This window comes from Papio anubis, chromosome 18, assembly GCF_008728515.1.
Source record: "Papio anubis isolate 15944 chromosome 18, Panubis1.0, whole genome shotgun sequence".
Lineage (NCBI taxonomy): Eukaryota > Metazoa > Chordata > Mammalia > Primates > Cercopithecidae > Papio > Papio anubis.
Window position 1 is genome coordinate 52,193,318 of NC_044993.1, and position 24,254 is coordinate 52,217,571.

At 51.9% G+C, this 24,254-nt stretch overlaps 1 protein-coding gene across 3 annotated transcripts in view; it reads right to left on the minus strand.

Moving 5' to 3' along the window:
• Positions 1–247: 247 nt before the first annotated feature.
• The window catches only part of SCNN1B (sodium channel epithelial 1 beta subunit), an 87,194-nt gene continuing 63,187 nt past the window's right edge, over positions 248–24,254 (minus strand). For 2 of the 3 annotated variants that reach the window (XM_003916672.4, XM_009196153.4), the window contains exons 5-13: positions 14,105–14,208; positions 10,613–10,776; positions 10,205–10,312; positions 6,232–6,349; positions 4,863–4,938; positions 4,717–4,774; positions 3,210–3,271; positions 1,387–1,462; positions 248–1,136 (exon numbers count right to left, since the gene is read on the minus strand). In XM_003916672.4, coding sequence (XP_003916721.2) covers positions 756–1,136; positions 1,387–1,462; positions 3,210–3,271; positions 4,717–4,774; positions 4,863–4,938; positions 6,232–6,349; positions 10,205–10,312; positions 10,613–10,776; positions 14,105–14,208 — 1,147 coding nt within the window. In that variant the 3' untranslated portion in view covers positions 248–755. Of the gene's footprint in view, positions 1,137–1,386; positions 1,463–3,209; positions 3,291–4,716; positions 4,775–4,862; positions 4,939–6,231; positions 6,350–10,204; positions 10,313–10,612; positions 10,777–14,104; positions 14,209–24,254 lie in introns of all 3 variants that reach the window. The other variant, XM_017953254.3, reaches the window with a different exon arrangement.

The following is a 24,254-nucleotide window of genomic DNA, read 5'->3' on the forward strand; positions in this document are numbered from 1 at the left end:
CAGGTCTGGGCAGATGAATTCAGGTGTGACCAATCAGAGCAGCTTATCTAGCTGGCCACACTGACTGGGTCAGAGATGGGCACACAACCCAGGCAGGGGCTAATGAGTGTTGGCCTGGGAGCTGGCAGTGGAAGGAGGGGCTTGAGACCCTTTCCCTTAAACCAGTTTTGGTCTCTCTCAAGCCATTATGGATGCCCTTCTGCCATCAGGGCACCCCGGCTGCCCAGTCAAACGAACTGGACACAGCTGGACTCAGTGTTTTCTGCGTTTATTTTCTAGAGTAAATTAGGTGCCACCTGGCAGGGTCCCCACACCTGATGCCCTTCCATCTCTCCACCACCCCTGCCCCAGAGGCCAGCCAAGGCCCGGAAGGAGAAGACCATATGGCCCGCCTGCCTGTTCCTCTCTGGGGTGGACGGAGACTGGCACTGGGAGGGAAGTGGTCTGCCACCAGGAGAAGGTGTTCTGAGGGGTCTCCAGGGCCTGGCCGGGACCAGGATCAGGACAGGTAGGGACGAGGGTAGGAACCAGGTGAAGATACAACTAATTCCTGCATCCTGCACCAGCACCGTGATCCTACGGAGCCCTTGGCCAGGAACGGGCCAGTTGCTGCTGGCCTCTCTGTTGAAGGACACAAGCTCTGGCCTGGAGAGCTACCCTCTCGACCCTTTGGAGAGGGCACCATAGAGTGAGGCCTCGGGCAACAGTCTCGGCTGCTCAGTGAGTTCGAGCCACTGGGGTGGGCAGGGGCAGGGTTAGATGGCATCACCCTCACTGTCAGACTCGATGACGTCCAGTGGCTGCAGACGCAGGGAGTCGTAGTTGGGGGGCGGGGTGCCCGGGATGGGCAGGGCCTGCTCACTGGGGTAGGGCCCAGTGTTGGGGCTGCGGGGGGCCGTGTCAGGCTGGAAGCCGAAGTTGGTGTGGGCCTCCACCAGCTCAGCCACCGTGGGTGGTGGGCCGGAGTAGCTGGCTTGGGCTCGCCGCTGCCGTAGGCTCTTGGCCAAGGCCACCAGCTTGATGATGGTGATCCACACAAAGTCGATGATGATCTCCCCAAACTCGATGAGGCACAGCACGGAGCCCCCCATCCAGAAGCCAAACTGGCCACCCAGATTCGAGAGCAGCCAGACGAGCTGTGGGGAACGGGGAGCTGGGGTGGGCTCAGGCCACACATTCTTGCCTCTAGCCCAGACTCACAGGTTCCTGGGAGGTGATTCTTGGGTGGGAATGGGAGGCGGTGACCATCTTGGCCCAGGGGAATAACTTGGGACTGCTTTGGGGATCTCCTAATCCCTCCATAGGGCTCAGAACCCTTCCCCCACCCTCAGGGTGCAGGGGTCAGGGCAGGGCAGTGCTGGGGTATCAGGAGCCTCCCAAACTCACGTTATTGGCTGCTGATTCTTCAATGGTGCGATAGTTAAATTCTTGGAAGTAGATGTTGAGCTTGACAATTCCTTTCCTGCAGGAGGCAGCGAGAAGGGCCAGGACTAATGTATCCCCACATGTATGCACACACACCCACATGTATGCACACACACCCACATGTATGCACACACGTATGCACCCACATGCACCCACACACCCATGCACACATGCACACGTGAACACACACAGGAAGGCAGCCAAGGAATGGCCGCCCCAGCCCTCCTCTATCCTGAGCTTCTCTCATGCATGCTCCCATGAGTGGTGAAATCCAAACAAGAATTGCAAGTGCAGCCCTTCCCAGCCCCTCTGGGCATCTCCACCCAGCACCCATCCTATGGCCCCCTTCCTCTACCCCTTGCCTACCAGTTCCCTACAGGACACTCTGGCCTGGGACAGCCCCAAAGATCTGCTCCGAGCTCCCCACTTTGTACCCTCAGGGTGGCCCGGGTTACACGCAGTGACTCTGTACAGAGCTCTTCACTGAGCCATGAGCACCTTCACTGCACCTGGGACAGAAAGGGGTGGCTGTGTGGGCTTCCCCTCCCACGTGGTGGTCCTCAGAAAGGCTGTGCTATCTCGTGTCTCCAGGGTTCCAAGCTTTGTCTTCTGCCTGGACATTGGTGCCTCTTCTTATTTGAACAGCACTTACTCCTCCTTGGAGAGTTCACTCAACGCCACCTCCCTACGCAGACCTCCCTTATCTCTCAGGCAGACTAAGGCTCCTTCCCTGCTGTACTCAGACCCTCCTCTCCTTAAGCCCTTTTTGCATATGTTTGCCCCCTGAACTCCTGCTAGCTTGGACTGTGTGTCTTTCTTGTGCTCAACTAATGTTTTTGTTGAGTGGATGGAAAGATCCATGAATAAATGGAGGATGATGGAAAGGGTGGAGGGTGGATGGAGGATGGAATGGTGGAGGATGAAGGGTGGATGATGGAGGAATGGTGGAGGATGAATGGTGGATGGATGGAGGGATGGAATGGAGGATGAATGGTGGATGGAGGGATGGAATGGAGGGATGGAAGGGTGGATGGATGGAGGATGGAATGGAATGGATGGATGGAAGGTGGATGGATGGAGGATGAATGGTGGAAGGGTGGATGGAGGATGGATGCCAGTGGAGGGATGGATGGATGGAATGGATGGACAGTGGTGGAGAATGGATGAATGGAATGGATGGATGAAGGAAGGTGGAGAATGGATGGATGGAATGGGTGGATGGAAGGTGGATGGATGGATGAATGGGTGGAATGCTGGTATGGATGGAGGATGAATGGGTGGAGGATGGCTGGGTGTGTGGGTAGATGATGGAGGACGAATGAGTGGGAGGATGGCTGGGTGTGTGGGTGGGAGAATGGAGGATGAATGGATGGAGGATGGCTCGGTGCATGGGTGGATGATGGACGGTGAATGGGTGGAGGATGCCTGGTTCGTGGGTGAAAGAATGGAGGATGAAATGGGTGGAGGATGGCTGGGTGTGTGGGTGGATGATGGAGGATGAATGGGTGGAGGATGCTGGGTGTGTGGGTGGAGGATGGAGGATGATTGGATGGCTGGGTGGACAGTGACAGAGGGAAACACAGGCTCCTCCTTAGCAGCTGGTAGACTCAGAGTCCCTGTGGCTGCCTTTCCTCTTTCACTCCTAGTGCCTCCTCCTGGAGACTTGCTCCTGGGTCTGACCCATGTGAGAAGGTGTCTGAGGAGCTGTCCTGTGTCCAAACTCCTGCCCTGAGTTTCTGGACCCTCTTCCCTGCTTCCCCAGCCCCGCCCAGGCTCAGGCTCACCTGCTCAGGGTGATATTGGTGCTTTGGTCCCGCTCCTGAGACAAGACGTGGAAAATCCAGTCCTGGAACCCAAGAAGGCGGCTGCAAAAGTTGCCATCTGCAGCATCCCTCCCAGTCATGGCCCTGCTCCCTGGGGGAGGTAGACCACAGCCCTGTCCCTTCCCAAGGCCCCTGGGGGAATCACAATTTGGATGGGGAGCAAGAGGATGGTTGTAGTGGAAGCTGTGGCTGCTGTTCTGGGGAAGAAGGGACTCGGGTCTCCAGACTCTTCCCCAGCGGGCCTGGCCACCCTGTCTGGCTCTTTCCCACCTCTGGTCCTCATGCTTCCTGCTCCGTCTGCCTGGAATCCTCCTCAGCTCTGCCCATGTTGACTCAGCCTCTGCCTCCAGGTGTCAGCTCCAATGTCACCTTCTTAGAGAGACCTTCCTTGACCACGCTATCTAACGTGCTTTCCCAGAGGGTGGGCATGGTGGCTCATGCCTGTAATCCCAGCATTTTGGGAGAGCTGGTGTGGGAGGATTGCCTAAGGCCAGGAGTTCAAGACCAGCCTGGGCAACATAGCGAGACTCCATCTCTTTAAAAAGTTTAACAATTAGCCAGGCCTGGTGGCATATGCCTGTGGTCCCAGCTGAGGACCACAGCTGAAGCAGGAGGATCACTTAATCCCAGGAGTTCGAGGCTTCAGTGAGCTGTGATTATACCACTGCACTCCAGCCTGGGCGACAGAGCAAGCCCCTGTCTCCAAAAATAAAAAATAAAGTAAAAATACAAAAATAAAGTAGTTTCCCCCAGTTACTCTCTCCCATCACCTGTTTATTTATTTCACAGCCATAATCACACTTTGAAATGATTTTATTTCTGTTTGTGATCTTGGCCTTCTCCTATTAAAAGGATTATGTCTGTCTAATTCTGTGTTGTGTACATAGCACACTGCCTGGGAGAATATTGGTGGAAGGAAAGAAGGAAGGAAGGAAAGAAGGAAGCAGGGAGGGACGAAGAAAGGGAGGAAGGAAGAAAAGAGGAAGGAAGGAAATGAGAAGGGAGGGAGAAAGAAAGGAAGGAAAGAAGGAAGGGAGAAGGGAGGGAGAAGGAAGGAAGGAAGAAAAGAAGGAAGGAAGAAAGGAAGGAAAGACAGAAGGAAGGAAGGAAATGAGAAGGGAGGGAGAAAGAAAGGAAGGAAAGAAGGAAGGGAGAAGGGAGGGAGAAAGGAAAGAAGGAAGAAGGGAAGGAATGAAGGAAGGAAGAAGGGACGAAGGAAGGAAGAAGGAAGGGAGAAGTGAGGGAGGGAGGAAGGAAGGGAGAAGGAAGAAAGGAAGGGAAAAGGAAGGGAGGAAGGAAGGAATGAAGATGGAAGGAAGAAATAAAGCAGACAAAGGAAGGAAGGAGGGAAAGAGAGAAGGAGGGAAAAAGGCACCCCCTCCAAATTTCCAAATAGCCCACATCTTATGCCCAGACTTGTCCCCAGCCCAAAGCTGAGGGCCAGGAACTCGGCCCCCAACTGTCTCACCTCAGAGGCCTCAGAAGGCCAGTCAGCCATGGAGATAGTCATCTTGTACTGGGTGTCACTGAAAGAGAAGGTCAGGCCTGTTGCGGTCCCTGCCAGCGATGCCCCTCCATGCCCGCCCGCTGCTGTGCCCGCCCACCCGCACTCACTTGCAGGATTCCTTGCACATGCCAATGCAGGTCTCTCTCTGCGCCACGCTCATCTGCAGATCTGAGTAGCAATGGGCTGCGCAGGAGACAGAGAGGCGGCCAAGAGGTTGGAGGGGGCTTTCTAGCCCCGGTCCCCTGCTGAGCCTCTGGCTGGCCCCTCTGCTCTCCTGGCCCTGTGGTCAGGTGGCGGGAGGAGGTGTCATGAACAATCACCGCTCCCTACCCAGCCCCCGACCTCCAGCATTTCACCCCAGTCTGGCCTGGGTCCCAGCTCAGGCCGGTCAGAGCAGCTTTCCTTTTGCCGGCCATCCCCATCCCTGCCTGGGGGACGGGGTTATGGGGTCATGAACAAAGGGTGGGTGACTGGAAGGAGTAACGTTTTTCCCGTTTAGTTTGTGTTGGTTGTAAGTGGTGAGTCTCCTGCTGACAGCATTCTTTTTATTCTCTCTTTTACTTTTTTCTTTTCTTTTCTTTTTTCTTTTTTTTTTAGAGACGGGGTTTTGCCATGTTGGCCAGGCTGGTCTCGAACTCCTGGCCTCAATTGATCATCTTGCTGCAGCCTCCCAAAGTGTTGGGATTACAAGCATGAGCCACTGCACCCTGCTGACAACATTCATCGGTGGTTGGACTCCAGACCGCCAGGGCTCCCAGGCCCCAGCTCCAATTGCTTGTGAGCCCAGCAGGGCTCTTCTTCCCACTGTGACTTCAGGTTTCGAGTCCTTGGAGGCCACCATCATGCTAATGGCTTCCTCACCCTCCCCTCCCACCCAGCGCCTTGCAGAGAGACCCAGTGAACCCACACAGACATGAACACACATGCTGAAGAGGGACGCATGGCCTTATCCATACATGCACGTGCACACACACACACATACACACGAGTGCACTAAAGCCAGAGTGCACAAATGCAGACCCTGGAAGTGATTTGTGCCTGTGCATAAACCTACACACAGCAACCCACCACACTCACGAACGGCTCCTGTGCGTTTGGACGCAAGCACGGAAATGCCTTTGCATGTGTGCACTTGAAAACATGAGTGCAAGCACACACTCGCCAGCAGCCACATGCCTAGGGTTGCGCGTGTGCGAGCATTTGGCACACAGACACAGGCCCACAAGGACACGTGCACCCTATGCCTATGTGTTTCAAGCCCATGCTTCATGAAATTGAGGAGCAGAGAGAAGGCTGGGTTCCTGCAGAAAGGAGGCCTGGGAAGGGATTGTAGGAGGGACCTCAGACTGCGGAGGAGCCACCCTGGGCACATCTCTGGACTCTGCTGAGGGCACTGAGCTCTGCCCCCTCCTCTGTGGTCAGAGCCTCTGTGGCCCCAGGTGGCTGGAGTGCCGATCCCCCTGTGTCCCCGCTCACCCCAGTCTGGGAAGTCCCGGTTGTTGCAGTATTTCTCCCCACGGGGCAGTGGGTAGAGGTAGTGCCCACACTTGCAGCTACGGATCACGTGGTCTTGGAAGCAGGAGCGAAGACAGGCCTGTAGGGGGTAGGGGGTTCATAAGGAGAGAACACAGGCACGGTCAGTGATGTCCCCATCCCAACACCGGGGTGTCCAGAGAAGTGATGCCCAGGTTAAGGGAGCTGGGGGAGCTGGCGGAGGTGCTCCAGGGCTGAGAAGCTGTGCTGAGATGACTGGCTGCAGCTACAGACCCCACAGTCCTGGACGCTTTTGGGCTTCCCAGCAGGTCCCTGGACCCCGCAGAGGGACCTAGGCCAGACCCCAGTATCCCAGGTCTCACCATTCAGAGCTGGGGTCCTCACCCTTCACCATGGGGAAGAGCAGCTTGCTCTTGATAATAAAGCCAATGCTCAGAGAGCTCTCATTATGAGGATGCCAGCCTCCATCCAAGCACTTGACACAGATGCACCCTGATAGGCCGCCGAGGAAGCCAGGCAGGCTAGCTCTGCGTTCCTTCCTCCCAGAGGGAAATGCCCAGGGAAAGCCAGGAGAAGGATGATCTCTGAGCGTCCTGACGCACAGTCAATGACAGAGGAAGTGAGTGGCCCACTGGTCTGCAGAACATCTCCTGGTGGGGCGAGGAAGAAGAGGGCTCCTGGGCAGCCTCCGGGAGGCTGGATGTGATGAGTCTCAACTCACTCGGCCCCAACATACTGGGCTTTCAGGTCATTCTGACCTGGTTTCAGTCCACTCAGAGACCAGCTATGTGTCCTAGGGTGAGTCATGACCCTCTGGGGCTCGGTTTACTCATAGGTGAAATAGGGTGCTGAGGACACCTGTCTCCTGAGGTTGGGAGGGAGGATTCAGGGCCACATCAGGTTCTCGGGAAGCGCTGCACGGATGGAGGCAGCGGTTCTTGGTGTTTCATTGTCTATCCAGTTTCTTAGGTCCTGACTACCCTGGGCTCCTGGATACAGCCCTGGCCAGCTCCTCCCTACCTCTCTCCACTCAGCCCCGCCCTCCACACCTGCGCCCCTGAGTCCCCTTCTGCTCCTCCTGCGTCTCTGTCTCAGGTCCCTATGTGCTGCCTTTCTATTGTCCCTAATGAGTCTGTGGTTTCCTGAGGGCAGGAAATCGGGGCTGGATGGCAGATTAAATGGCATGGCCAGGAGGAGCCAGAGCTGGGTTTCCAGCAAGTGTTTTACATTCTTTTTTTTTTTTTGAGATGGAGTCTTGCTCTGTTGCTCAGGCTGGAGTGCTGTGGCATGATCTCGGCTCACTGCAACCTCAACCTCCAGGGTTCAAGTGATTCTCCCGCCTCAGCCTCCGGAGTAGCTGGGATTACAAGCATGTGCCACCACACCTGGCTAATTTTTGTATTTTTAGCAGAGACCAACTTTCACTACGTTGGCCAGGCTGATCTCAAACTCCTGACCTCAGGGGACCCACCCACCTTGATATCCCAAAGTGTTGGGATTACAGGCGTGAGCCACTGCGCCCAGCCTCTTTTTTACTTTTTTTTTTTTTTTTTGTATTTTTCCTGAGACAGGGTCTCACTCTGTCGCCTAGGCTGGAGTGCAGTGGCGTGATCATAACTCTCTGCATCCTCAAACTCCTGGGCTCAAGCAATCCTCCCGCCTCAGCCTCTGAGTAGCTGGGACTACAGGTGTGCATCACCGTGCCCCACCAAGGTGTCTTATATTCTTGTAGACCTCTCTGTCTCATCTGGAAAGCGGGAGTCCTTCCCAGGCCCTGTGACGGAGGATGGGGTGGGCTCAAGCCGGCTCCTGGTTGGAGTGGCCATGGGGATGGGCAGAGCTCCCGATCAGGGCCTGGCTCTTGGCTAAGTTTTCTGGCCTGGGTGGCTACCACACCGGAAGAAACGAGAAGCGCAGTTTTCCTGGAATGAAGTTTCTGGGGCTGGCGCCTTCTTCTCCATGTTTCCCACCTCCCTGTACTGCCCTGTCTGTCTGTCCCTCCAGAGGCTCAGATGACGGCTAGAGTTCTCCATAATGGGCAGAAGTCCCTCCAGACGCGAGGTGGCCAAACCAGCCAAGCAATGGGTGGGCAGGTGGGCACCAGGAGGGTCATTTCCTGTGACTACAGGGAAAGGCAAACCATGCCATGCTCGGGCACCCAGACACTGAGGCTGGCATTGGGCTGCCCTCTTGTTATGCCTCAGTGCACTGATCTGCCAACGCAGACTGGGCTGGAGAGGAAGTATCAGTGAGTGGTCATTTTTGTCACCTTTGCAAGGATTCAATCTGCCCTCTCCAAGGGGGCCAGGACTAGGGGCACGTCTGGGTTAACTCTGGAGATCAGGACAAGAAGGAAGCTGCCAGCTATAGCAAAGAGGATTGAGGGCAGATACAAAGAGGGACTTCCAGTGGGTGCAGTGGCTCATGCCTATAATCCCAGCATTTTGGGAGGCCAGAGTGGGAGGACTGCTTGAGTCCAGGAGTCCGAGACTAGCCTGGGCAACATAGCAAGACTCTGTCTCTGCAAAAAATTTTAAAAATTAAGAAATTAGCCAGGCACAGTAGCTCATGCCTGTGGTCCTGGCTACTAGGGTGGCTAAGGCAGGAGGATCACTTGAATCCAAGAGTTCAAGGCTGCAGTGAACTATGATGGCACCGCTGCACTTCAGCCTGGGTGACAGAGCAAGACCCTGTCTCTCTTTTTTATTTTATTATTTTATTTTTTGAGACAAGGGTCTCGCTCTGTCACTCAGGCTGGAGTGCAGTGGCATGATCTCAGCTCACTGCAACCTCCGCCTCCCAGGTTCAAGCAATTCTCTTGCCTCAGCCCCCTGCGTAGCTGGGACTACAGTCGTGTGCCACCACGCCTGGCTAAATTTTTTTTTTTTTTTTTTGTATTTTTTAGTAGAGATGGGATTTTACCATGTTGGCCAGGCTGGTGTTGAACTCCTGACCTCAAGTGTGATCCACCTGCTTTGGCCTCCCAAAGTGCTGGGATTACAGGCATAAGCCAGCATGCCTGGCTATCTCTTTAAAAATAATAATAATAAAGACCGGGCATGGTGGCTCATGCTTGTTATCCCAGGACTTTGGGAGGCCAAGGTGGGTGGATCACAAGGTCAGGAGTTCAAGACCAGCTGGCCAACTTGGTGAAACCCTGTCTCTATTAAAAATACAGAAAAATTAGCTGGTGTGGCGGCAGGCACCTGTAATCCCAGCTTCTTGGGAGGCTGAGGCAGAGAATTGCTTGAACCTGAGGCGGACGTTGCAGTGAGCTGAGATCATGCACTCCAGCCTGGGTGACAGAGTGAGACTCCATCTTAAGAAAAAAAAAAAAGTAGGGGGATTTCTTAGGTAAATTGATGATGCATTTGAACTGGGGTCTGCCAATCCCAATTTCCTCATTCCTAGAATGGGAATGATAATAGCATCTACATCTTAGGGTTGTTGTGAAAGTTAAATGATGTAATGTATGTAAATTACTTACAACAGTGACTGCCTAACACATGGTAAGCCTGCTATTATTAGTTTATCAATAAATGCTGCTGTCATTAGTATATTATGGATTCATGGGGGGAGGGGGTTGAAAGACTAAACGATGATGGAATGTGTTCCAGCCCTTAGCACGGCATTTCACACGCAGTGAAAGCTTGATGGTGTTAGCTGCTATTTTTTGTTTTCATCTCGGGAAACCACAGAGTAAGATCCCTATATTCCCCTGGGCGTCCCCAAGGGCACACCTGCTCAAGTGGGGATGAGAAGTGGCCAGTCCTAGGCCCTGGTGAGAGAGCTCAGGAAGGTGACTGGTCCCACAGGCCCAGGGGTGCCCCGTGGCCACCTACAAAAGCCCAGCAGAGCCAGCCTTGCTGGGGCCAGTTCTCCCGGAGGACTGAGGCCTCCACCCCATAAACCCTGACAGGGGCCCCGGGGCATGAGGTGTGCGCCGCCTTCCCACCTGGATGGAGTAGGTCGTGTTGTAGTCACTGTAGAAGTTTTGGACGGGGACCTCGGAGCCATTCACGGTGCACGGGCTGTAGGGCTCCCCCATGCGCTGAAGCTTGTCCTGGGTTTAGAGGGGTTGCTTGAGTGGGGCCCTGGTCGCTCCAGGAAACCCTTTCTGCACCTGCCTTCCATCAAGCATGCGGGGATAGAGGGCTGTGGACCCCTGCAAGTGCCAGAGGGGGCGCCAGAGGGCTCACCTTCCCCTAAAGCTTGGCCACCCTGAGGGGGTTCCAGCCAAAAGGAAGGCAGGCCAGGGCTGGGGGGCCCGGATCTCCTCCTCCCAGGCCAAGGGAAGTTGGCCCTGGACAGGTGGGCCCCCACCCTCAGACCCTCTAGGACTGCCCTTGGGCTCCGGACATACCACGAGTACCCCGATGGACGTCTCTGTCCCCGACATGGCATAGATGCCCTCGTCTCTGATGAAGGGGTATGACCTCTGCTCGTGAAGCATCAGCCTGACCCCGGCCGTGGACGCGAGGAAGGGGACGTAGTCTTCCTGGCCTATGTCCAGGATCAACTTCAGGCCTGTGGGGAGGGTGAGGTGAGGGCTGCCTGAACTTGTTCCTGAGGCAGAAAGGAGACCCCACTACCCACTTCTCCAAGCTCCCTCCAGCCAGGGGACTTCCAGGGACCGCCAAGGAGGCTGGCTCCACTTTGCAAAAACTCAGTACTCAAATATTGCTTGCCTTCTGCAAAGCCCCCATCATCTCCAAGGCAGGCTCTGACGTAGCCTCCTCCCTGGGTGTCTCTTGCCTCTCCATGATCTCTTTTCTGATCAGGAGGTAGATCTAGGAGGCACGGCATGGCCATGGCCCACCCACACCACCCCGCCTCACACCACAGGTGCCCTCGCTGTCACCGTTCAATGCCTCCGAGCTTCTGCACGCCTTCCTCCTGCTGTGCCTTTGCAAATGCTGTTCCCTCACTCTGGAGTGCTGTTCCCTCACCTCGAATGCTGTTTCTTGCTCTGGAATGCTGTTCTCTCACCTGGAATGCTGTTCCTCGATCTGGAGTGCTGTTCCTTAATCTGGAGTGCTGTCTCTGCCACTTCCCTTCCCCCTAGAAACACGTGCTCTTCCTTCAGATCTCAACCAGCATCACTTCCTCCAGAAACCTTCCCTGATGGCTCAGACGAGGTGTCAGGGTCTTGGTTGTACGCTCTCCTTAGCCCTGGAACTTTCCTTCTGAGTACCTGCCTCATTTGTGTGATTCTTCTTTTATTGTCTGTCTTCCTTCCCCACTTGACTGTTATCAAGGGAAGGGACTGGACCCAGTCTCCCACGCACCACAGTCCTGAGCTATGTGGAGCTGAGTCTGTCTGGTTAGGACAATAAGGGCTGGTTGAGTACTTGCGGTCTGCTGGGTGCTTTGCTAAGGGCTTCATTAAATGTGAGCTCCTTGGCCGGGCACGGTGGCTCACACCTGTAATCCCAGCACTTTGGGAGGCTGAAGCAGGCAGATCACTTGAGGTCAGGAGTTCAAGACCAGCCTGGCTAACATTGTGAAACCCCGTCTCTACTAAAAATACAAAAATTAGCCAGGCATGGTGGCAGGCTCCTGAAATCCCAGCTACTTGGGAGGCTGAGGCAGGAGAATTGCTTGAACCTGGGAGACAGAAGTTGTAGTGAATTGAGATTGCACCACTGCACTTCAGCCGGGATGACAGAGCAAAACTCTGTATCAAAATAGAGAAGAAAAAATACAAAAATTAGCTGGACATTGTGGCGCATGCCTGTAATCCCAGTTACTTGGGAGGCTGAGGCAGAATCGCTTGAACCCGGGAGGCGGAGGTTGCAGTGAGCCAAGATCACACCACTGCACTCCAACCTGAGCGCGAGCGAGACTCCATCTCCAAAAATAAAATAAAAGAAACATGAGTTCCTTGGATGCTCACAAGGGCCACATGATGGAGGTACTAGTATTGTCCCCATTTTACAGATGGAGAAACTGAGGCACAGAGAAATGAAAGGACTTGTCTGAGGTCTTCCAGTGAGGAAGTGCTTTTGCTGGGCTTCTTACACAGCAGCTGGCTGCCTGACTATAATCATCTGCATCTGGAAGTAAGTTGACTGGCACCTCTGTGACAGTGCTCTCAGCAGCACGGGGGCTAAGTGAAAGGCACTCAGCTCACCTGCCCCACTCTTGGCCAGCGGCCCTGACGGTCGCTGAATGACAGCCTGCCTCTTGGTGGCTGCAGAGATCAGAACCTGAGAGATGGGAGGAGGGATCCGCTCCCACCTGTGCCTGGCTCACAAGCCCAAAAACCACAGCCAGCCTGAGTCCGCCAGCCCTTCTCTAGCGGTCAGTGCAACACCTGAGCCCCGAGGGAGGGGGAGCCGTCATCCCCCATGCCCCATTTCCTCACTTCCATGGACTCCTTCAGCTTCTATGTGTCTCTGTCTTTCTTTAAGAATTGTACAGCCAGGCACAGTGGAACACATCTGTAATCCCAGTACTTTGAGAGGCCAAGGAGGGCAGATTGCTTGAGCCCAGGAGTTCGAGACCAGCCTGGGCAACAGGAGGAAACCTCATCTCTACAGAAAATTAGCCACCTGCAGTCCTAGCTCCTCAGGAGGCTGAGGAGGGAGGATCACCTGAGACCAGGAGGTCGAGGCTGCAGTGAACCGTGACCATGTCATTGCACTCCAGCTTGGGCGACAGAGTGAGACCCTGTCACAAACAAACAAACAAAAAACCAAAACTGTACACCAGAGGGGCAGAGGGACTAAGAGACTAAGTGTTACGTGTTTCTTTTCTTTTTCAAATTTGTATAAATGTGAGTGGTACAAGCACACTTTTGTTACATGGAGTTATTGTACAGTGGTGAAGTCTAGGCTTTTAGTGTAACCTTCACTGGAATCCTATATACTGTTCTCATTAATTTCTTGCCCCTCACCTGCCTCCTACCCTCCCATGCTGTAAGTGTCCGATGTCCATCCTTCCACACTGTGTGTCCACCTGTGCACATCATTTAGCTCCCACTTACAGGTAAGAACATGCAATGTCTTTTGGTCCATGTATTAACTGCATGATCCTGGACAAGTTGTTTAAAAACTGCTTAGAATACTCAGCGTATATGGAGCATTTCCTACTTCCTAGGCAGTTGAAACAATTTACCACATTGCATCATAATGACTCACAAGGCATATGCTATTTACTCATCATAATGGCTCACAAGGTAGATTTGATTTACTATACTAAATGCTCTGCTCTGCTACTATATACTAATGTATGAATGGGGAGACTAAGGCTTTGAGAAGGTTGCTCTGGAGCTCAGGAACACCCTGCAAATAAATGGTGGAGCTGCAGTGGTGCGATCATGGCTCACTGCTGCCTTGACCTCCCCAGCTCAAGTGATCTTCCTGCCTCAGCCTCCTGAGTAGCTGGGACTACAGGTACGTGTCATCATGCCTCGCTAATTTTTGTACTTTTTTTAAGAGATGGGGTTTCACCTTATTGCCCAGGCTGGTCTCGAACTCCTGGGCTTAAACAATCCTCCCACCTCGGCCTCCCAAAGCGTTGGGATTACAGGCATCAGCCACCATGCCTGGCTGAACCTTGAGCTCTTGACCACGAAGCTGTGCTGCTTCCAAATCCTCACTTTGCTCATCAGCAAAACGGGAATACCAGTTGCTACCCCAGGGATTCTGAGCATTGCAGGAGGGAATGGCTGGAGAAGCGCCTGGCCTGGCCTCCCCTGGCACACAGCAGAGCCTCAGTAGTGGTCACTCCGCTTGATGCCGCATTAGTCCCCCCTCAGGCCCACCCTGCAACAGCTGATGGTATTTCAGTCCCACATCATAGGGGTGGTTAAATCCTCTTGGCTCTGGCCCCGGGATAAACCAAAACTCACCAAATTCAGTTCCAGGGTTGGCCGAAGGAAGTGCCTTCTCTGTCATGCCCCAGTTGAAGATGTAACAGTTGCCATAGTGAGGGTAGAAGATGGACGTGAAGTTCCTAAAAGAAATAGCATCAGCTGCAGGGCAGGTTCCACCACAGACAATGCCTTCCCCGACTATCTGCTTTCCACCCTTCGTTTCCTCCTTGGAGGGGCTCCGAAAGGGAGAGGCGAGCAACAGGTCATTCTGTCCATCCTCTTGCAAAAACCAGAGAGGGGATTCCCAGGCTCCCTTGGGAAAGCAGGGGAAGGGAATTTCTCTGGAGTTGGGGCTCAGGCTCTCTGGTTTAGCCGTGAGTTATGAAAAAGAACTTTCTGGCCGAGCCTGGTGGCTCACGCCTGTAATCCCAGCACTTTGGAAGGCCGAGGTGGGAGGATCACTTGAGGCTAGGAGTTTGAGACAGGGCTGGGCAACATGGTGAGACCCTCATCTCTACAAAAAATACAGAAATTAGCCAGGTGTGGTGGTGCATGCCTGTAGTCCCAGTTACTTGGGAGGCTGAGGTGGGAGGATTGCTTGAGACCAGGAGTTCGAGGCTGGAGTGCACCGCTGCACTCCAGCCTGGGTGACAGAGTGAGACCCTGTCTCTAAAAAACAAAACAGCAACAACAACAACAACAACAAAACGAAAAAGAGCTTTCTTAGATGTTTTCATCTGTCTCACATACACCCCAAAAGAGGCACATCCATGTCCTCACCCTCAGAACCTGCAAGTGTGACTTTATTTGGAAAAAGGGTCCTTGCAGATGTGACTAAGGATCTCCAGATGAGGTCATCTTGGATTATCCAGGTGGGCCCGAAATTCAATGACAAGTGTCCTTAGAAGACACAGAAGAGAGACAGATGCAGAGGAGAAGTTCATTGAAGACTGAGGCAGGGGCCTTCAGACATAAGCCGAGGAACGCCTGGGCCCACCAGAAGGCTCAGGGGAAGATTCCTCCTTGCCTCTTCTGTTGACGGGTGTGCTGGAGTTCATCAAACCCTGTCCGGTCAACGTGCATGTTCTCAAGTCTCCAAAGTAAGCAGCTTTAAAAAATATCTCTTGATGTTTTTATATTGTTCTTTTTTCATTTATTAAAAACAAGAGGAGGTTGGGAACGGTGGCTTATGCCTGTAAGTCCAGCACTTTGGGAGGCCAAAGTGGGAGGATCGCTTGAGCCCAGGAGGTTTTTTTGTTTGTTTGTTTGTTTGTTTTGAGACAGAGTCTCGGTATGTTGCCCAGGCTGGAGTGCAGTGGTGTGATCTCACTCCAGGCTGAGGAGAATCTCAGCGATTCTCCTGCCTCAGCCTCCTGAGTAGCTGGGATTACAGGCACCTGCCACCACGCCTGGCTAATTTGTGTTTTTTTGTTTTTTGTTTTTTTTTTTTTTTGAGATGGAGTCTCGCTCTGTCGCCCAGGCTGGAGTGCAGTGGCTGGATCTCAGCTCACTGTAAGCTCCGCCTCCCGGGTTTATGCCATTGTCCTGCCTCCGCCTCCCGAGTAGCTGGGACTACAGGTGCCCGCCACCTCGCCTGGCTAGTTTTTTGTATTTTTTTTAGTAGAGACGGGATTTCACCAGGTTAACCAGGATGGTCTCGATCTCCTGACCTCATGATCTGCCCGTCTCGGCCTCCCAAAGTGCTGGGATTACAGGCTTGAGTCACCGTACCTGGCCTAATTTGTGTATTTTTAGTACAGATGGGGTTTCATCATGTTGGCCAGGCTGCTCTTGAACTCCTGACCTCAGGTGATCCACCCACCTTGGCTTCCCAAAGTGCTGCGATTACAGGCATGAGCCACTGCGCCCGACTGAGCCCAGGAGTTTGAGACCAGCCTGGCCAACGAATTGAGACCCTGTCTCTAAAAAAAAAAAAAAAAAAAAAAAAAGCCAGGCATGGTGGCGAGTGTCTGTAGTCCCAGCTACTTGATACTTGGGAGGCTGATGTGGGAGGATCACCTGAGGCTGGGGAGTTTGAGGCTGTAGTGAGCTGTGATTGCACCACTGCACTCCAGCCTGGGCAACAGAGTGAGACCCTGTATCAAACAACAATAATAAATTGTAAAAAATTAAAAATAAAAACCAGAAGGAATGAGAATAAGTACATCAAATAACACATACACACAAAACGTCACCTGCCATGCCGTATTGTCTTTGAAGCCCTTATGCTCTACAGCAAACTTTCACTGAGTGACTTTTATGGGCCAGGCCTGTGCTGAATCTTTCTGTGTACATGATCTCATTTAATTCTCAAAATAACCCCACGAGGGCAGGTGTTATTTTCCCACGTTTTCAGATAAGAAAGCCATTTCCTGTATCTTTTGTCTCGGTCCGTGGCCTTGCAGAATGACTTGGGTCCAGGACAGGCTGTGAAATGGGATATGGGGGTTGCCCCAAGCTCTGCCACTGTCAACAGATTTCAGCTGCTTACTCAACCTCTGAGCTTGGGTTTCCTCCGTGGTGCAAGGGGAAGCAGGAAGAAACCACATTTTTCCACCCAATCAATGTTTGTTGAGGTGGGTGCTGGGCTAAGGACACCAAGCAAAACAAGACAGGGCTGCCTTTTGTAGCTTCCAGTGTGGCTGAGGACAGAGAGTGGAATCCTATCAACCCCCGTCTCCTTCCAAGATGTAATTTTCCTATTTCTTTTTTCTCTTCTCTTTTCTTTCTTTCTTTCCTTCTTTCTTTCTTTTTCTTTCCTTTCTTTTTCTTTCTTTCTTCTTTCTCTCTCCTTCCTTTCTCTTTCTTTTCTTCTTTCTCCTTCCTTCCTTTCCTTCCTTTCTTTCTTCTCTCTTTTCCTTTCTTTTCTTTTCCTTCCTTCCTCCCTTCTCCCTTTCTCTCTTTTCTTTTCTCCCTTTCTTTCTTTCCTTCCTTCCTTCTTCTCCTTCCTTCCTTTTTCTTTCTTTCTTTTCTTTTCTCTCTTTCTTTCTCTCTTTCTCTCTTTCTTTCTTTCTTGACAAAGTCTTACTCTGTAACCCAGGCTGGAGTGCAGTGGCATGATCTTGGTTCACTGCAACCTCTGCCTCCTGGGTTCAAGCAATTCTCCTGCCTCAGCCTCCTGGGTAGCTGGGATTACAGGCGGGCACCACCACGCTCAGCTATATTTTTTTTGAGATAGAGCTTCACTCTTTCACCCAGGCTGGAATAAAGTGGTGACATTTCAGCTCACTGCAACTTCTGCCTTCCGGGTTCAAGCGATTCTCCTGCCTCAGCCTCCCGAGTAGCTGGGATTATAGGTGCCTGCCACCACAACCAGCTAATTTTTGTATTTTCAGTAAAGACGGGGTTTCACCATGTTGGGCAGGCTGGTCTCAAACTCTTGACCTCAGGCGATCCACCCACCTCAGCCTCCCAAAGTGCTGGGATTACAGGCGTGAGCCAGCGTGCCTCGCCTAATTTTTGTATTTTTAGTAGAGATGGGGTTTCACTATGTTGGCCAGGCTGGTCTTGAACTCCTGACCACAGGTGATTTGCCCACCTCAGCCTCCCAAAGTGCTGATATTACAGGTGTGAGCCACCAGGCCGGGCTCCAAGATGTGACTTTGGTCTGTCCACCTGTCTCCACCTCAGACACGCCCACCCTGACCCAAGCCACCAGCATCTCATGTCTGGATTCTTGCTGGAGCCTCTGCCTCTACTCATCCTTAAGGTCTTCCTTCTGCACACCGGTCAGGGCGATTGTTTAAATTTGCGAGTCAGACTATGGCACTTCCTTTCTGAGAACCCTCCAAAGGCTTCTTGTCACTCACAGAATAAAGTGCAAAGTCCCTATGCTGGCCTTCTATGTCTCGTTCCTTACACTCCAGCAACACTCTAGATGTTTCCAAGCTCAAGGTTTTTGCCGCTGTTGTCTTTTGTGCCTGGAATAGTTTCTAACCAGCTCTGCAGACACTGGCTTCTCCCCATCCTTCAGCTTTTATCTGCTCTAAGGCCTCCCCTGAACCCCTATTGCAAAATGATGGACTTGAACTATTAGTTAATAGTACTTTATTACTAATAGTAATAGACTTTTCTACCTAGTTACTCTAGATCTTTTCCACCAGTTTATTTATATGTATGTATGTATTTATTTTGAGATGGAGTTTCACTCTTGTCGCCCAGGCTGGAGTGTAGTGGCACGATCTTGGCTCATTACAACCTCTGCCTCCCCGTTCAAGCGACTCTCCTGCCTCAGCCTCCTGAGTAGCTGGGATTACAGGCGCGCACCACCACGCTCAGCTATTTTTTTTTTTTTTTTTTTTGAGATAGAGTTTCGCTCTTTCACCCAGGCTGGAGTGAAGTGGTGCCATCTCAGCTCACTGCAACTTCTGCCCTCTGGGTTCAAGTGATTCTCCTGCCTCAGCCTCCCGAGTAGCTGGGATTACAGGCATGTGCCACCACAACCAGCTAATTTTTGTATTTTTAGTAGAGACAGGGTGTCACCATGTTGGCCAGGCTGGTCTCGAACTCCTGACCTCAGGTGATCCACCCGCCTTGGCCTCCCAAAGTGCTAGGATTTCAGGTGTGAGTCACTGCACCTGGCCCTTCCACCAGTTGATTATCTTCTTTATCAGATACATCAGAATCTGAAATCATCTCCCCCCCGCTTTTTTTTTCTTGGTAGAGACAGGGTCTCACTCTGTTACCCAGGCTGGAGTGCAATGGTGTGATCATAGCTTACTGCAGCCTCAAACTCCTGGCCTCAAGATATTCTCCTGCCTCAACCTCCTGAGTAGCTGGGACTACAGGCATGTGCCACCATACCCAGCTAATTTGTAAAATTTTTTGTAGAGGTGGGGTCTTGCTATGTTGCCCAGGCTGGTCTTGAACTCCTGGCCTCAAGGGATCCTCTGGCCTCAGCCTCCCCAAATGCTGGGATTACAGGCATCCACCACTGTGCCTGCCCTGAAATTATCTTCTTGACTTAATTGCTCACTTAGCTGTCTCCTGCTTAGAACATAAGCCCGGGGAGGGAGCATGACCTTGTCTGTCTAGAAGGCGAAGAGCTCAGAGATCAAGAGCACAGACCACAGAGCCAGCCTGGTTGATTTCAATTCTGGCTGTGTCTCTTAGGCAACTGGTGAGCTTGGGGATGGTGACTTCACCTCTCTGTGCCTCACTTTCCCCATTTGTAACACCAGATAATGCTGGCAGTCACCCTACATGACCGTGGCAAGGGGTGGATGCCTAGCATACTGTAATACTCAAAAAATCTTGGCTGCTACTGTTCACAGCTCTGTGCCCAGGGTGTGATACAGAGCACACAGACACTCAGTAAATATTTGATGAATAAATTACAATAGGTGATAAGAGCATCTATAGAGATAAGCGACACGTAAGTCCCAGTGGAGAGCGGGGAGCAGGTCAGGGAAGGTTTCTTGGAGGAGGCGAGGCCTGAGCTGAGACTTTATGAACAAGTAAGCGATAGCTAAGTCTATAGGGTGGGGAGGAGAAAGGGCTTACCAGGCAGGGACACAACACGGGCAAAGCCCCAGAGGGAAGAAATAGCTCTGGGCAGGCACCGTGGAGTCTATAAACCGTGTGGGATCAGGGCTGTGGCCACAGGAAAAGAACAGAGCAGAGCAAACCGGCTCAATCCAGGCACTGCTCTTGAAGGAGAGACCTCGCCCCAGGGCGCGGGGACACAGTGTTCCCAAGAAGCTGTCGTGGTCAGATGCAGCCTAGGAGCAGGAGGCTGCATGAGGTGTGGCCGGATCCCCTCCTGCCCGCACGAGGTGCTCTTGGTCTCCACGTGCGTGCCAACCATTTGCTTGCTGATAATACTTTTCACCTGGAGAGGCTGCTCCCAGAACTGGCTGCCGCTGGTTCCAGAGCCAGGTGTTTCCTTACAGAAATCTCTGCTGGGCCAGGGGCCAGGAATACAGACAGAGACCAGCAAGCCTCCAGAAAAGACTGGGAAATAGAGCATCCTAGCAGGAAGCAGTAAAACAACAGTGGTACTGTGTGGTCAGAGGTCAGGGAAGACTTTCCAGGGCAGAAACTAGTTGGATAATCCCCGAATCAACAACCACCATAGTAATAACAATGCTTCAATATGCCCAGATCTTGGTTCCTTTTAAAAATAAATAAAATTTATTTTTAAATTTTATTTTTCTTTCTTTTTTTTTTTTTTTTTTTTTTTTTGGAGATTGCCCAGGCTGGAGTGCAGTGGCATGATCTTGGCTCACTACAATCTCTGCCTCCCAGGTTCAAGTGATTCTCCTGCCTCAGCCTCCCTAGTAGCTGGGATTACAGGTGCGTGCCACCACACCAGGCTAATTTTTGTATTTTTAGTAGAGATGGGGTTTTACCATGTTGGCCAGGCTGGTGTCAAACTCCTGAGCTTAGGCAATCCTTCCACCTTGGCCTCCCAAAGTGCTGGGATTACAGACATGAGCCACCTGGCCCAGCCCAGATCTTGGTTTCTAAATACCATTCTTCAATTTAAAAAAACCAGAGCTTGGGCGAAGCGTGTTGGCTCTCTCCTGTAATCCCAGCACTTTGTGGGGCTGAGGTGGGAAGATTGCTTGAGCCAGGGGTTTGAGACCAGCTTGGGCAACACAGGGAGACCCCATCTCTACAAAATAAAAAAAAATTAGTCAGGCATGTGATTGTGCTACTGCACTCCAGCATGGGCAACAGAATGAGACCCCATCTCAAAAAAAAAAAAAAAAAAAAAACAACCAAAAACCAAAAAACCAAACAGAGCTCTTTAGAGAAATGGCTGATTCCAGGGCGGGAGTATCCTGTAGTGCCAGAAAGTAGGCAAAAGTTAAAAAAAAAACCCACGCAGGTGAGGACATATCAAAGGCATACAGGCGCCAACTGACAGAGTGGCCAAAGCTAGAAGAATTTAAGCAAGAGAATAGATAACATGGAACTGGATTACAACCTAAATCTATAGGAGTCCATACTGTGTCAATAAATGATGGAATAAATAAGTAAATGGAGGAGAAGAGACAAGTCTTCCTTTACAGAAGAATTCCAAACAATATATATTCTTCTCACTAGGAGGGGTGGAGCTTAGTGCTCCTTTCCCCGGCCACTCCCTTCTCCTTCCCCTGAGCATAGTCTGAATTTGGTGACTCCTTTCCAAAGCACAGAGCAAAAGCCAGCACGGTGGCTCGCATCTGCAATCCTAGCACTTTTGGAGGCTGAGGAAGAGGATCACTTGAGCCCAGGAGTTGGAGGCTGTGGTTTTTCTGTAAATCTAAAACTATTCATCAATAAAAAGTCTCTCTAGGCCAGGTGCAGTGCTCATGCCTGTAATCCCAGCACTTTGGGAGGCTATGGTGGCGGACGACCTGAGGTCAAAAGTTTGAGACCAGCCTGGCCAACGTGGTGAAACCCTGTCTCTACTAAAAATGCAAAAATTACGCCGGGCGCGGTGGCTCACACCTGTAATCCCAGCACGTTGGAAGGCCGAGGCGGGTGGATCACAAGGTCAGGAGATCAAGACCATCCTGGCTAACACAGTGAAAACCCATCTCTAGTAAAAATACAAAAAATCGGCTGGGCGTGGTGGCAGGCACCCGTAGTCCCAGCTACTCAGGAGACTGAGGCAGGAGAATGGCATGAACCCGGGAGGTGGAGCTTGCAGTGAGCCGAGGTAGTGCCACAGCACTCCAGCCTGGGCGACAGAGTGAGACTCTGTCTCAAAAAAACAAAAACAAAAACAAAAGCAAACAAAAAACAACAACAAAAAGCAAAAATTAGCCAGGTGTGGTGGTGCATGCCTGTCATCCCAGCTACTTGGGGGGCTGAGACACGATAATAACTTGAACCCAGGAGGCGGAGGTTGCAGTGAGTGGAGATCACGCCATTGTACTCCAGCCTGGGTGGCAAGAGCAAAACTCTGTCTCAAAAATAAATAAACAAACAAACAAAAAAACCAGTCTCTCTCTATATATTTTAGTCTCACTCTGTCACCCAGGCTGGAATATAGTGGTGTGATCTTGGTTCACTGCAGCCTCAAACTCCCAGGCTCAAGTGATCCTTCCCCCTCAGCCTCGGAGTAGCTGAGTCTACAGGTGTGTACCACTATGCCAGGCTAATTTTGTTATTTAAATTTTTTTTTTTTTTGTAGAGATGGGGGTCTCACTATGTTGCTCAGGTTGGCCTTAAACTCCTGGCCTCAAGTGATTCTCCCTCCTCGGCCTCCCAAAGTGCTGGGATTAAGCGAGCCACCGCACCTGGCCAAAAGCCTTTTTATTTATTTATTTATTTATTTATTTATTTATTTATTTATTTATGAATGATGGAGTCTCACTCTGTCTGCCAGGCTGGAGTGCAGTGGCATGATCTCGGCTCACTGCTACCTCTGCCTCCTGGGTTCAGCCTCTTACCTCAGCCTCCTGAGTAGCTAGCATTACAGGCATGAGCCACTGCACTCAGCTAATTTTTTGCATTTTTAGTAGAGATGGGGTTTCACCATGTTGGCCAGGCTGGTCTCAAACTCCTGACCTCAGGTGATCTACCTGCCTCGGCTTCCCAAAGTGCTGGGATTATAGGCGTGAGCCACCGCGCCCAGCCCAAAAGCCTTTTTTTTAAAAAAGTGCTCCTATAATGTTTAGTACGTGCCAGGCATTGCACTAGGTACTTTCCATACGTTAACTCATTTAATCCCCCAATAATGCTATGTGGTTATTTTACTGTCCTCACTTTCCAGATGAGGAAACTGAGGCACAGAAAGGCTAAGTAGCATACCCAGCCACATACTGAGCTGACATTCAAGTCCAGGCAGTTTGGTGTTGGGGTCCACATGCGGCTCACATTTTCCAAATTCTGCAGCTGCTGCTTCTGGAGCGTTTGTCATGTTAGGAGCGGGACAGGATGGAGTCAGAGAGAGAGGGAGGAATCTAGGGCCACAGTGTCTGGGACCCAGCACCGGGAGGGCAGAGAGAGGCACATTCCCACAGTTGTGTCCAAGACTGACTCAGGAAGGCAGGTGACCAGTCAACTGTGGGAGTGAGGAAGAGCTCAGAGGGCGGTTGGCTGAGATCTCTATGCTAAGGTGCCTGGGTGGTGCCTTTCACTGGGACCTGCCGAGGGCTGGGGAAACAGGCTTAGGAGAGGTGGGCAGGGAGGGAAGTGACGATCACCATTTCTGATGAGGCAATAAGAGTGACGTGGGGTGGGCCTGGCCCACACTGCTGGCTCTGCCACTCACCAACTGTGACTTCAGAGATGTTACTTAACCTCTCTGGGCAGGTTACAGCAACTATAAAATGAGAGGGAAGGCTGGGCGCAGTGGCTCATGCCTGTAATCCCAGCATTTTGGGAGGCTGGGGTGGGAGGATTACTTGAGGCCAGGAGTTTAAGACCAGCCTGGGCAACTAGTGATACTCCATCTCTTAAAAAAATAAAATAAGGGGAAAATAACAGTTCCTTTCTCATGGCTTTGTTGCCAGGGTTAAAGCAATTTTAACGTGCAGAGTGCTGAGAATAGTGCCTGACACATACAGGGATGAGAAAGGCCCAGTAAATGTTGGCATAATTATTGAATTTGCATTCCTTGTCAAATGTGGGTTTTTGTTTTTGTTGCTGTTTTTTAAGAGAGTATCCCTCTGTCGCCCAGGCGGGAGTGCAGTGGCACAATCTCGGCTCACTGCGACCTCCGCCTTCCGGTTCAAGTGATTCTTGTGCCTTGGTCACCTGAGGAGGTGGGATTACAGGCACACGCCACCACACCTGGCTAATTTTTGCATATGTAGTAGAGATGGGGTTTTGCCTTGTTGTCCAGGCTGGTCTCGAACCCCTGGCCTCAAGTGATCTGCCCACTTCGGCCTCCCAAAGTGCTAGGATTACATGCATGAGCCACTGGGCCTGGCCTAAAATGTGGGTTATAAAACTATTATAAAAATAGTAGTTGGGCTGGGCACGGAGGCTCACTCCTGTAATCCCAGCACTTTTGAGGCCGAGACAGGTGGATCACGAGGTCAGGAGATCGAGACCATCCTGGCTAACACAGTGAAATCCTGTCTCTACTAAAAATACAAAAAATTAGCCGGGCATGGTGGTGGGTGCCTGTAGTCCCAGCTACTCGGGCAGCTGAGGCAGGAGAATGGCATGAACCTGGGAGGTGGAGCTCGCAGCGAGCCGAGATCGCACCACCGCACTCCAGCCTGGGTGACAGAGTGAGACTCCG